This window comes from Gigantopelta aegis, unplaced genomic scaffold, assembly GCF_016097555.1.
Source record: "Gigantopelta aegis isolate Gae_Host unplaced genomic scaffold, Gae_host_genome ctg6349_pilon_pilon, whole genome shotgun sequence".
Taxonomy (NCBI): domain Eukaryota; kingdom Metazoa; phylum Mollusca; class Gastropoda; order Neomphalida; family Peltospiridae; genus Gigantopelta; species Gigantopelta aegis.
The window spans coordinates 1-14,574 of record NW_024534977.1 but is presented as its reverse complement, the minus strand read 5'-3'; the positions used below and the strand labels follow the sequence as shown (position 1 = coordinate 14,574).

The window sequence follows — 14,574 nt, the reverse complement described above, 5'->3', positions numbered from 1 at the left end:
CTCGAACAATGGCTAGATCCTTAATATTGATGTGGGAGTCACATAGTTTGGTTATACTGTTCGTAGATCTATGATAAACCCAATCTCCATGGCAGAATGCTCCGCCTGTGAATGAGCTTGAATCACAGCTGATTTGAATCTGGTGACGATGTGTCCCAAATAAGTCTTGTTCCGTTTCCCACTTTGAGGTATGCTGACCACCACTGTAAGTCTTAAAAAACGGGAGCGAGTAGTGCCTTATGAGAGGACCGGGTCATGCCCGAGAACATTTGCAGATGTGTGTGCAGGGAATGGGTCAACCCCCCTCCCCCCTCCCTTTACGGTCCCTGCTCGAGCAGATTAAAAAAACAAAAGCAAATTCAATACATATTCCGGCGGAGCATTACAGAAATCCCCTATAAACTTCGCTCTCCAGACACCCCTACCTATAATCCCAGCACACATGCCTGATTTTTTAAAAATTGTCATCCACCATTCAACATTATTACAAAACATTCACTGCTTATATACGCTTATTCATAAAAAGCCATGCACCCCCCCCCCCCCCCCCACACACACACGCACAATCCTTGGATCCGCGACTGGTACAGAATAGTACATGCTTTAAACTATTTCAATAATAAAACAAAAAAATGGTGGCGCCACATAATTATGTGTGACACGCAACGAGAATGTTTTGTGATTGGTTATTGAAAATAATGTAGGTCAAGGTATTCTCCAGGACTACTTCAGCAGATATTCGTAACCTATTGTTTGTAATTAAATTTTTTTAAATGAGAACAAAAATATATATCCACTTAGTAGTGATTAATACCAATGTGAATGTTTAAAAAGGAAAAAAAATGGCAGAAAAACAGCACACAACAAAACAACGACGAACACCGAGCACATGTGCGTATTCGATCATATAGTCGACGTAACAGTTCAAGTAAACGTAGCTAGTTAGAATATCGTCTGCTGTAGTATAAGTAACCACGTTGTAATTATTAATGAAAACAGTTAGCAGCACATGCAAGCAATGTGTACTACTGCTGTCAAATTGTATGGCGGGAAATGTGCTGTCACATGACCTGTTGTTTATAAATAGAAATAGGGAAATGGCGCTTTTTTCGATGACTGTTTATGCCGTCGGATTACAATTATTTTATTGTGTTTGTACCTTTTTTTAGACATTAAAAGTGATACTTGTTCTATTTTAATGCAACTGTCATAATGTAGTTCATATATAATAGTATATTATGACAACTTTGTAGAGATAAAAGAAACCGCTACCAAAAAAACAAGAAACAATAACAAACAATAGCACGCGCCATTTGACGGGTCATTTTTGTTTAAAAAAAAAGAAAAAAGATGTACAACAAATATTTGGATATGTCATTCTAAGACTATTTATTGACATTTTCTTACTTTGTTTTTGACAAAAATATCAACAATTAATTTAGAAAACGATTTTTAAATGAAAACCACTTAAAATTTTGCTGTGACATATAGTACATTATTTATTAATATTGTTAGCAAATATTTATTTATTTATTACTTGTGTGTTTCAGATTCCCCAAGAATACAAATAAAGATGTTGATTCCAAACCCTCATAAGGAAGGTGATGACCTGGATTTGACCTGCACAGCAGACAGCAATCCCAGTTCACCACAGACATTCAAGTGGATCTATGGAAGATATGTGATGAATGGTGGAAACCGTTCAAATTTGAGATTAACAAACCTAAACAGAACTGATCACGGCCAGTACAAATGTGAGGTAACAGTCTCTGCTGGTCCCTACAGGAATCTGACAAACTCGAGTAACATCCAAGTTGTTGTGAACTGTAAGTATACAGGAACAGATGCATTATTTTTCTAGAGAAAGGTTGTAACTCTAATTATTTCCCATATGGTTAAAACTATCTTGGTTCATATCTAAGTTATACATATACATAACTTCACATACATTGTTTTTGCTTCCTATTTATTACACAAGTTTATTTTGCGCAAGAATACATACTACGAGACCGTGTAGCAGTCGAGTGGTATGTTCTTGTGCAAAATAAACAAGTTTTTACACAATTTTCAAAAAGATTTTTCGAGAACAGGTGTGCCTTGATAATCAAGTTTCATTTTCATAAAGTCAGTGTACATTCAATTTGTAACGGGAATCCCTCGATCTCTCTGCATGTGCATCTTAAACCCGTTTATTATTTTCCCAGATTCAGTTTATCTGATCTGGCTTTCAAGGTAGCTGTTCATTCGCCCCACTCATCCATCAACCAAACCCCATGATGAAAAAAAAAATAATAATAATTTTTAAAAATCACACATTTAAATGTTCAATTTGCTCTAGAACAAAGTCTATTGTCACATTACAAAAGTTCCAATAATAGAGATCAAATTTACAGCGGATTTTTACAAAAACAGTCTTTAAACCACACCACACCAGTTGTTGGTAAACACCTCCCGATTCCAACCTCAGTCAAACCTCGGAAATTCAATCGCAGGAGTCCAACCTTGGGAATCCAACCTTGGGAATCCATCCTTGGGAATCCAATCTCGAGAATCCAACCTTGGGAATCCAACCGCAGGAGTCCAACCTCGAGAATCTAACCTTGGGAATCCAACCTCGATAATCTAACCTTGGGAATCCAACATTGATAGTCCAATCACATGAGTCTACCCACATGAATCCAATCAGGAGTTCATTCTCCACCCCAACCTCAGGATTCTACACCTGGGAAACCCGCTGTAACAATACAAAATGCATTGCATGTATTACATTCTACAATCCCGTGTTTTATATACATGTACCAAATTATTTACATACAAGCATCACTATAAACTTGTACATGTATTGCCTAACATTTTAACAAAATAATTTTATCTATACACACCGTGAGAAATACGAGAATACCTTCTTCATTTACGAAAAAGAATAACTACCAGATATCTGATGATTCTTTCTATTTAACCATTTCCCAATACAATTATCACGTGCTTTCCATGAATTGCCCATCCCAGTACACAATTCCCATGCCTTCTATTGCCCATCCATCACACCCTACTCGTGCAACATACTACACCACGCAACAAAAGTCACGCACACAAATCAAATTCACTTATTTTATATCCTTATCACCAAAAGTAACACATAAAATATCAACCATGGCATGTGACACTGTGCTAGCACAACAAAAACGCTATTCAACCTTCACATTGCAGAATTCTCTCCTTTGCCAGATATGTGTAATGCTATCCTTGCACGGGCTACCTGTAACCTCATTCTCAATTCTGCAGTCCACCTGTGAAGACACTGTTTGTTAAGCTCAGGCAAAAGTTTTAGGTACCCTGTAACTTTGTGTTTGCTTTTATTTCCTTATTTTGTTTTGTGAACACGACATGCGGTTTGTTTTAGGTCGGGAGTTCTTGTTGTTTCAATAAACATGTCCGACTCGAGTTACATGACGTCCAGCACACAAAGAGTTTGTGTGCAGGACAGTTGTAATGTTCAGTTACGATGCAAGGACACACACATGTTGTGTCCGGGCTGTTGGTCTTGTTCGAAAGACTGTCAGTGTGAGGTCTGCGTCACGTGGTCTCCCGACCACTGGGCTCAGTTCATGTGTCAGTGGAATCTTGTCGGCTACCACTGCGCTAGTTGAGAAGTCAGATTTGGCGGGTAGGACCCACATGTCTGGGGACACTTCGAAGAGTGTCCAGAAAGGGGGGAAAAACAAGCGTGTTTTCTCGTCGGTCCGTCTTACGAGTGACAGTACCGACACTTCACAAGCGCCCCCTCGGGCTCCTACTGTACCCGTGTTATGAGAGCCGTCTTCGTTGGTGATGGCGCCCTCTTCTGCTTGTGTGGCTTCATCTATGTCTCGGGTGCTGCCGACGCCATTGCAAACAGAAGGTGGGCAGGGTGGAGTCATCGCGGCACCAGCCATGACGACTACTTCGGTTACCAAGCACATGCACTCCGTTGTGCACTGGTCCACTGCCTCGTCCGGAGAGCATGTAGCACCTTCTTTGCCTTTGATTGCTGGCAGTCCAGTGTGTCCACGTCTCCTATATTTCATGATTTTGGTAGAAGTGAACACCACAAGTCCTGTGATTGGTTATAAATGTGAGTGTGTTGGTTGTAAAAAATAATAGTTTCATCTGGGTAAAACAAAAATGCAATTTTATTTCATCTAGTGCCAATGTGTCAAGTAGCCTTGTGCTTGAAACATGTATGGGGTACCTGTAAAAAAAAGTACTCGAATTTTGTGCGGAACTAGGGTAGTCATAGACGCTACCCGTTATCTCAGAAACAAGCAGCTTGACCCCCAATTTTTTCTGATTCACTTTAAGTGTGAGGGGTGGTAGTATTTATATCTGTGGCATTTACGTTGATTGATACGCTGCAGGTAGGAGTTTTAGCCACATATATTACTATTGTCGTCTATGGGATTTGATTTGGTAGTATACACCCTTATATCCTCCTTTTTGGGGGAAGAAAAGGAGATTATTTTTTATATTTTATATTTTTATTGGCTTATTTCCTCACAATTGAGTGTGTAATTTTATTCAAGTGACTTTTATACTTTCAAATTGAGCTCCTTCTGCAATAAAATACTGGTTTATAGGGGTGTATTGTCTATTTTCCCATTCATGTCTGTATTATAAGTGTGTATATATAGCTCTCCATCTATGGTGCAACAAGATAAATCTCCACCAGTCCTATAGGTCTTAACAAAAGGGTAGGCAGGGCTGAATCATGATAACAGCCTTCAAGATTTATTTTAGTTTTATTATAGTTTTAGTTACATTATTAATATTAGTGAACCAATTGTTAGACTACACCAGCACATGCAAATATAACATGATTTATTTTTCTTCCAATATTCCAATTAGTTTACGTTAGTCCATTTATAATTCATGGCAGACTTTCATGTAGCATCATATTACTAGGCTTTCAATAAGTAGTGTAAATATTAAGTAGTCACATTGGAAAATAAAATAATTATCATCATATACTATGTTGTTATTCACTTGCTGGTGTACATTGGATGCACTGTCTGGTTCTATGATAAAAGGTAATGATATAATGCATATAATGTACTGTGTATCATATAGGTGTTAATGAAGTTCATGTAGGTGAGGATGGAATGGCTATGAGGGGTAAAGGAGGAGGCCATTCATTAAAATAAAGCAGCTATTAAATATCTGACCTATATTATGTTATAATTCAATACAATATCTTCTAGATTGTGGACAGATTTCTTCAGGACAAACCTTGAAATGTTCACTGTAGATGCTGTCAGAATGCATCTCAGGTCACTTCTTTTGTTTTGTTTTATTTCGATAGAAAAAAGGGGAGGACATCCCCCTCTCAAACTCAGCCCTCCACAGCCGCGTTGTGACAGCAAATAAAGCCTACAGCTTATTTTCATTTCAAGTCTGTGGACACACTACAGTCGCTTCGGCACCCCCGTTTTCTTATGACATGAGAAGAGACTTGCTGGTTCGTTATGAACTGAGCAGTTTGTTCCGATGTCGGGACCTGTTCCCGATGGGATCCCAACCAATGTTCACCAATGGGTGGAGGACTCGTACCGCTTGGTTCCTTTGTTTGCATACTTCGTTAGCAACGGAGGTCTCCTCGCAGTTTGTTCCGATGTCGGGACCTGTTCCCGATGGGATCCCAACCAATGTTGACCACTGGGTGGAGGACTCGTACCGCTTGGTTCCTCCGTTTGCATACTTCATTAGTAACAGAGGTCTCCTCGCAGTTTGTTCCGATGTCGGGACCTGTTCCCGATGGGATCCCAACCAATGTTCACCAATGGGTGGAGGACTCGTACCGCTTGGTTCCTTTGTTTGCATACTTCGTTAGCAACGGAGGTCTCCTCGCAGTTTGTTCCGATGTCGGGACCTGTTCCCGATGGGATCCCAACCAATGTTGACCACTGGGTGGAGGACTCGTACCGCTTGGTTCCTCCGTTTGCATACTTCATTAGTAACAGAGGTCTCCTCGCAGTTTGTTCCGATGTCGGGACCCGTTCCCGATGGGATCCCAACCAAAGTACACCACTGGGTAGAGGACTCATACCACTTGGGTGCTCCGTTTGCATACTTCGTTAGTAACGGAGGTCTCCTCGCAGTTTGTTCCGATGTCGGGCCCGTTCCCGATGGGATCCCAATCGATGTTCACCACTGGGTGGAGGACTCATACCACTTGGGTCCTCCGTTTGCATACTTCGTTAGCAACGGAGGTCTCCTCGCAGTTTGTTCCGATGTCGGGACCCGTTCCCAATGGGATCCCAACCGATGTTCACCACTGGGTGGAGGACTCGTCCCGCTTGGTTCCTCTGTTTGCGTACTTCGGTAGCAGCGGAGGTCTCCTGGGAGTTTGCACCACTGACATTTCCTACCTCTTTGACTTTGCTCCGAGGAGTGGGTGTAGATGAATACCCAGTGGCACTGCCTACATTTTCAGTGGCGACTCCTATGAGACGTTGGGAGCGGATTTTCTCGAACACCCGGTAGTTGTTCCCGCGAGTGTGTCGTTGCTCATCACGGATCAGGAATTGTTCGAAAGGCTGACTAAGTCGATGTTCCAGACAAATAACCATTCAGGAACTTTCCTATTTGGGTTAGACAAGGCTGTCGAGAGCCTTCCCGTGATGGTGAAAGGCTGTTTAGAGGCTGCGTCGACAGAAAAATAGCACTTTTTAAAACTATATTTAATTAAAAATAGCCTTTAATGTGTTTTATTACCTTCTATACTATATCCAGACACAATATTGACTTATCTGTATAATGGTTACCATGAGCTATCTACTGATTTGTTACATGCTTATGTCCTGAAGAAAAAAAATACCTCTCACATGGATGCTGTAAGTCAGTTTTGGGTACTGACCTTGAACAATGTCAAAATGACCTTGACCGTGACAGAAGAAATATAATCATATTTCTTTATGTAATCTACACACCATAATAATTACAATCATGGATGGTTCCAAAAATTAACATTCAAGTCCCACAGAATTACATATGCCCCAACACTATCATAACAAAATCTTGTTTGCAGCACCTACCGGGTATGTAGGCCTACATATATAGTGTCATCTGATGCCACTCTTGATTTCATGACATACCATATATCTAGTTCTTTAATGTGACTCTAGATGAAATATTACTGCAGTGTTTCTGCGAGAAAGAAATTTTTGGGGATGGCACTATTGATTAAATGTAACCACAGTCAACAGGGGGTATGGAGTATGAGGCCCCCAGAAAGAAAATGGGTTAAGTTTAGGGTTAATCTGGTTAATAATAGCATAACTATTACATAAATAATAATATGTATTCAAATTGGAGCTAATAAAAAAGGCATTCAGTATGGTAAACTCTTCTTCCAAAGTGCAATTTATGCATAGAAGAAAAACTACAACTTTTAATGCATGACACATAATCATTTACCTCGATCATTGATTATGAACAGTTTGAAAACTTTTTTTAAAGATTTGATGAATTACTGACCTGACTAATGGAAGAAAGAAATATGCCACTGTTTAAATTGATTAACTTTCATTTTAAAAATCAACTACAGGCTAAAAGCTCTTAGAACTTTATCATGAAAATATACTGAACAGCATTCAAAACGCACCACCAGTTGATGATAACAAATGTGAATGGGGCGTATATCAGCATTAAAAATATCAATAAGTACCATGCATGACGACGAATAACTTACAAAAATTATTCCCTGTGAAACACAACACCAAAACACAACATATTGCATGCATAGCATGAAAAACGTAAATTGAATGTGCAAATCATGCTGATTGGGGCTATAAAAGATGTTTGACAGCTGAGGAACGTGAACATGCCTTAGGCATGCTTCAAGTCGGCATTTTGAGTAGAGTCATCGCACAGCGGTTTGCATGCCACCATTCAACAATCACTAGATTCCACAGGAGATACCAGCAGACAGGAACCACCAGGGACCGTCCACGTCCAGGCCAATGACGTGTTACAACACCACGACAAGATCGCCATATTGTTCGCCTCCATATTCGTGATCGAATGCTGCCAGCTGCCAGGACTGCACCAACTGTTCAAGATCGACGAGGGGTTATCAGCGCAGACACTATACGTCACCATCTTCGCTCTGCTGGGCTGTGTGCTCAACGACCATATGCTGGACCTATCCTGACTGATCGAAATCGAAATGAGTGCAGACGTTTGGCAGGAAGGCATCGTCATTGGAGATTACAACGTTGGCATGGTGTGCTATTTGACGAATCCCGTTTCCATTTAAGGAATGCTGGTGGTCGGTTGCAGGTGTGGCGTAGGCGTGGAGAACATTATCACAATGACTGCCTTGTCCAGATAGATCGATGGGGTGGAGAGAGTGTCATGGTGTGGGGCGGGATCAGTTATCATCACCGAATAGCACTCCATGTTTGCCATGGCAGAATGAATGCCATTTACTACCGGGATAAAGTCTTGCAAAATCATGTTATGCCATTCTTTCTTCAGCATCGGGATATGCACACATTTCAGCAAGACAACACCTGAGCACACACAATACATGTTACAACACTGTATCTAGCGAAACATAATGTCCCTTGTCTTAAATCGCCAGCACTGTCCCCTGATTTATCACCAATAGAGTAACTTTGGGATTACCTTGGTCAACACATCTCACGTCATCCACAAATGAATAACCTTAGAGAACTGGAAACCGCACTACAGCAGGAGTGGTATGCTATCCCCCAGAGCACTATTCGCAGACTTATCAGGTTGATGAGAAGACGTTGCATGGCTTGTGTTGCTGCAGATGGTGGTCATGTGCGCTATTGAACTTTATTGAACAGTAGATATGTACATGATATTACAGGCTAATGAAAAACATTATACAAATTCAACATCAAAGTAAAGGTGAAAAGGTTGTCACTCCTCAAATCACTCTTATATATAAAAAAAATATAATAACAGCTTTAGGATGCTTGTGAAATTCCCCGTCTTAAAAAAAAAAAAATTAGTAAGCTTAACCAAACAGGTGCTGAGTTATGGTCATTTAAATATTGTTGGTCAAGCCCATTTTGGACAAAATTGCCAAAAATGAATGGGCCATATCTTGGGAACCGTTTGTCTGATCAAGCTAAAACTTGAAATATCAGGTTTTTCAGTGGCAGTATCCTTGACGAGAAAGTAGAGAGGCAGTTCCCGGGAAAAACGGACAGATCTCACCCGTCCCACCACCTAGAGAAAGTTGGCCTGTGAAGCCTGCACGTCCTGACAAGACTGAAGAGGCATGAGAGGCAGTGCCTTCTATGGCGCCAACACCTAGTCAACCTGTTGAGCCAGCAGTTGGTCACGTTCAAGACTCACCACGTCCTTCTTCGGCTTCACTGCCTACTGTTCTAGACCACGTGTGGAACCAGTGGCTCAAAAAGAATCGAAGAGGAGGCAGACTGTGCCAACTCCAGAGACAACAGCAGAGGTCTGGCAGATGAACCTTAGCAAGCTCTGATCCAAGTATCGATGGTGCATTAAGATCGAGATCACCAACATCGCCGAGCTTATCTTGCCAACTGGAACAGAACCAAGGATGATGTGACTTGATGAGGGGAGGTTCTCATCCTAACCATTTCTCTATATACACTCACATCACATTACTCTGCGCAGCACAAAAGTCTGTGCATGTTAATTACATTAATTTACATCTTGAAACAAGTGTTGCTTTATGTTTGTAAAGAAACAAACAACGTTAGTTTAATTCATAAAACAATTGTTAAAACAACACATCTTGATCGTGAACGTATGTATAAAACTGGTAGATAACCATTTTATTTTTAAAAACCCTCTGAATTAATGCACTAAAAGTATACTTTTGCATGCCAGCCTCGATCAACATGTTTTTGTATCACCTGTCAACATGTGTCTGTCACCATTGTAATGATCAACCTTGTATATTAACTTACACAAGTTTACATAGAAGCTTCAATACATACCTTATTGTAATTAATGAATCCATCGATGAAATCAATCTTTTATTTTATCTGTTAATGTAAAAATTCAAGCATACTTCGAGTGACACAACACAAGCAATATGGCTTACACTGCCTATTTTTAGCTATAGTTTGTTTCAAAATTATCATTGATTGTGCTATATTTCCAGTGAACACTATTTGTGCTCATTTACACAGTTAATAACAGACAACGTTTGTTGAATAATGTTCATAAATGTTTACATTGGCCTTTTTTATATTGTCATTTTGTGTTATCCAAACTAAGGAGCATGGAACACTATTTATATTGATCTCATTTCCATAATCTAAATTTTCCTGAAACAGACTATAATAGGAAGTGTTTGTTGTCTAGAACTTACAAAAAGTCAGATCCATTAATTACCTGTTGTTGTTTCTGTGAGAATTAGCGACAGAAGTGGTTGTTTTAGTGTTTTCTGTGCAGACTTATGTGCCGTCATGCAGGCCAGTAAATACAGGGGCTGCCACTAAAAATGCGCTCATTACTTAGTTTAAAAAAAAACAAAAAAACATTTCAGTAGTAAAACGTTTATTGTTCCATTGTACTGTTCCAATTAGCTTTACGTTAGTCCACTTATAATTCATGGCAGATTTTCATGTAGCATCATATTACTAGGCTTTCAATAAGTAGTGTAAATATTAAGTAGTCACATCGGAAAATAAGATAATTATCATCATATACTATGTTGTTATTCACTTGCTGGTGTACATTGGATGCACTGTCTGGTTCTATGATAAAAGGTAATGATATAATGATATAATGTACTGTGTATCATATAGGTGTTAATGAAGTTCATGTAGGTGAGGATGGAATGGCTATGAGGGGTAAAGGAGGAGGCCATTCATTAAAATAAAGCAGCTATTAAATATCTGACCTATATTATGTTATAATTCAATACAATATCTTCTAGATTGTGGACAGATTTCTTCAGGACAAACCTTGAAATGTTGACTGTAGATGCTGTCAGAATGCATCTCAGGTCACTTCTTTTGTTGTTTTTGGGATTTATTATCGAAATATCGAAAATTCTTCTATCGAAATAAAAAACAACAAAAGAAGTGACCTGAGATGCATTCTGACATAATGGATCTGTTGGGATCCCATCGGGAACGGGTCCCGACATCGGAACAAACTGCGAGGAGACCTCTGTTAGTAATGAAGTATGCAAACGGAGGAACCAAGCGTTACGAGTCCTCCACCCAGTGGTCAACATTGGTTGGGATCCCATCGGGAACAGGTCCCGACATCGGAACAAACTGCGAGGAGACCTCCGTTGCTAACGAAGTATGCAAACAAAGGAACCAAGCGGTATGAGTCCTCCACCCATTGGTGAACATTGGTTGGGATCCCATCGGGAACAGGTCCCGACATCGGAACAAACTGCTCAGTTCGTAACGAACCATCAAGTCTTTTCTCATGTCATAAGAAAACGGGGGTGCCGAAGCGACTGTAGTGTGTCCACAGACTTGAAATGAAAATAAAGGAGATAAAGCTGTAGGCTTTATTTGCAGTCACAACGTGGCTGTGGAGGGCTGAGTTTGACAGGGAGATGTCCTCCCCTTTCTTCTATCGAAATAAAAAACAACAAAAGAAGTGACCTGAGATGCATTCTGACATAATCTAAATTTTCCTGAAACAGACTATAATAGGAAGTGTTTGTTGTCTAGAACTTACAAAAAGTCAGATCCATTACCTGTTGTTGTTTCTGTGAGAATTAGCGACAGAAGTGGTTGTTTTAGTGTTTTCTGTGCAGACTTATGTGCCGTCATGCAGGCCAGTAAATACAGGGGCTGCCACTAAAAATGCGCTCATTACTTGAGTTTAAAAAAAAAAAAAAAAAAAAAAAAAAAATGTCAGTAGTAAAACGTTTATTGTTCCATTGTACTGTGGTGATGAAACAAATATTTTTAAAGAAAGATTGTAACTTTAAAATATAACACAGATGCTTAGGTACACAGACTTAGGTGTCACCAGTGTACACTCAGGCAGTGTTAACACCATCCATCGACTCCTGAAGATGTTTATGGTGGACTATGTAAACATGGCACCACATTGTGGATAGCTTGCCCAGAAGCTACAGAACTTCAGGATGCTACCGATGATAACCTCTCTGTAGATCAACCAGAGTTGCTGTCTTAGGGCTTAGTCAGATTAAAAAAAATTGGCTTCTTATCAAACTTCTTATGTTTATTTTTGTTGTTGTAAATAGTCTGACACACTTTATTTTGGCAGCTTGTCAAAATTGCTCAAATCACCTGAAGTGTTTTCGGCCAAGCAGTCAAAGTTTATTTTTAGCTCTAATTTTTCCAGGCTTGAGTAGAATGCTGTTTCTATTTTGGTTTTAGGTTCTAGACCTAACTTTCCGCCTACCTGAAACTTCACCTCACCCCATAATTATGTCCAGGAAAGTTCTCCTTGTCCTAATTCTATATGTCAAAATTAACAAATATGACATCAAGTAGCCGATGATTAATAAATCAATGTGCTCTAGTGGTGTCATTAAACAAAACTTTATCATTAGCAAGAAGGGAACTTTTATATGCACTTTCACATAGAGCAGCACATACCATGATTTTTTTATACATCAGTGGAGTGGCACTGGTTAGGATGTTCATAACTGTTGGGAACTATAGGTGCAAACACTAATGTAATGTTGTACTTTTATAACAAATTATTATTCAACTTTTATTTCAAAATATCAAACACAATGATTTCTTTTATTTGTATTTTGTAGATGCTCCTGATGTCACCCTCACGTCTTTGAATTCCACTGAAAATAAGTCACCAAGTATAACATGCTCTGCTGATGGTCGCCCGAGCAACATGAACTTCACAAGTTTCAGCCATTACTGGAATGACATGTTTATCCGATATGTACCCGCCACACCTGTTGGACGCAACGAAACCAGACTGACATTTAATCGTGCTACATATGAAGACAGTGGGACGTACCACTGTGCTGTTGATAATGGAGTTCCAGATAGGTCAGGACATATATCACAGACAGCAACCAGTGATGTTTACATCGAAGGTAAGTGATCTTCTAAAGAGGATATCACTGTCCTCAAACCTGTTTATTAAAGTTACCCAAATGATTTATCTATCCTAACTACTTATTAAGAACATAAAAGCAATTGCATCTGCATGCATATGTATGAAATGTCCTTTATATTCAGTTATACACAAGTAGTTGCAATATGTACGTACTCTTTTATTATAAATGCTTGGATTGGTCCATCTAACATCATGTGACTTAAAAACACAGATGATCATAACTGAGTGAATCTCAATTTTACACTACTTTCAACAATTCTTAAATAACAAAAGAGATTGTTTCAGATTTTATTTAACATTAATAAAACGACTGTTTATGTTAGTCGTTAATGTTGAATTAATTAGTTTAAAAGCAGGCCTTGTGATTTAAAATATGCAGGTGGGTTAAAAATAGCCCACCTTTTTAGGGTCTAGGTGGGCTGTTTTAACTGACCGAGAAAAACAACTCATCATTAATATGTTGACTCAGTTTTCTGTAGTTTTACCTTCGGACTACTGCAAGCCGGCCGACACACTGTGTATCGCATACAGTACATTCACTTATATTTTTTACCATTTTACACACAGGACTGATCGAAATAATAATAGAACAACACTGATCAAGATGAATCTTTTTTATCTTTTAAAAACCCCCACCCAGATTACTGACATTGTCACGGTTGGGGTGCCTTGAATTATAGTCTTATAATATACAACAATAATAAAATTATAACACGATTGTGTGTGTACACATGTATAACTAATTGTAAGATAAATGGTTTATATTTCATATAAAACGTATATAAAAAAAAGATATGATATATATGGTAGTTATATTCATTTCATTTGTTGTTATACGTTGCAAAAGCATATCCATATTTGTTTTATTTTTTAAATGATCTGGGGGTCAAGATGAATAGGTGAAACAAGCATGTGGTGCTGTCCGGGGAACTTCCCATCAGCTATTATACAAGGAAACTGGCTTCTTACCGTTGTCAGAAAGGAGAAAACATCACAACCTGTGCATGATGTACAAACTAAAAATAAAACTGCTGCCCACCTTTTTGACATTACAACTACCGCGTTCTACTGCTGAAATAAATACTCACCATACACATAGTGCAGATTATCTGCACACACATTTTTGTCAAACAAAACTGTTTTCAAATTCTTTCCTTCCGCCCGCCATTAAACTATGGAACAACACGTCAGCTGATATTAAGCATTCTTCATCAGTAAATGGATTTAAAAAAAAAAAAATAGAATGCAGAAGATATTACATAGCCAACTCCGTTTGGGTAATTGTCTATTGGATTGTGCATACAAAAGATCCCATGCTGCTAATAGAAAAGATTAGGCCATGAAGTGGTGACAGTGGGTTTCCTTCCTCAATATCTGTGTGGTCCTTAACCATATGTCCGACGCCATATAACCGTAAATAAAACATTTTCTTCCGTTTAGGTAATAGTAACATAAATTCTCATGATACGTCATTGACAATCCATCTTGTGC

At 39.1% G+C, this 14,574-nt stretch overlaps 1 protein-coding gene across 1 annotated transcript; it reads left to right on the top strand.

Annotated features, from left to right (window-relative positions):
- Nucleotides 1–1,573: 1,573 nt before the first annotated feature.
- On the top strand, nt 1,574–13,060 carry LOC121366600 (neural cell adhesion molecule 2-like; the record flags this gene model as incomplete). Its single annotated transcript, XM_041490975.1, has 2 exons — nt 1,574–1,826; nt 12,764–13,060. Coding segments are annotated over exons 1-2 (550 nt in total), but the record flags the coding sequence as incomplete, so codon positions are not given.
- Nucleotides 13,061–14,574: the final 1,514 nt, after the last annotated feature.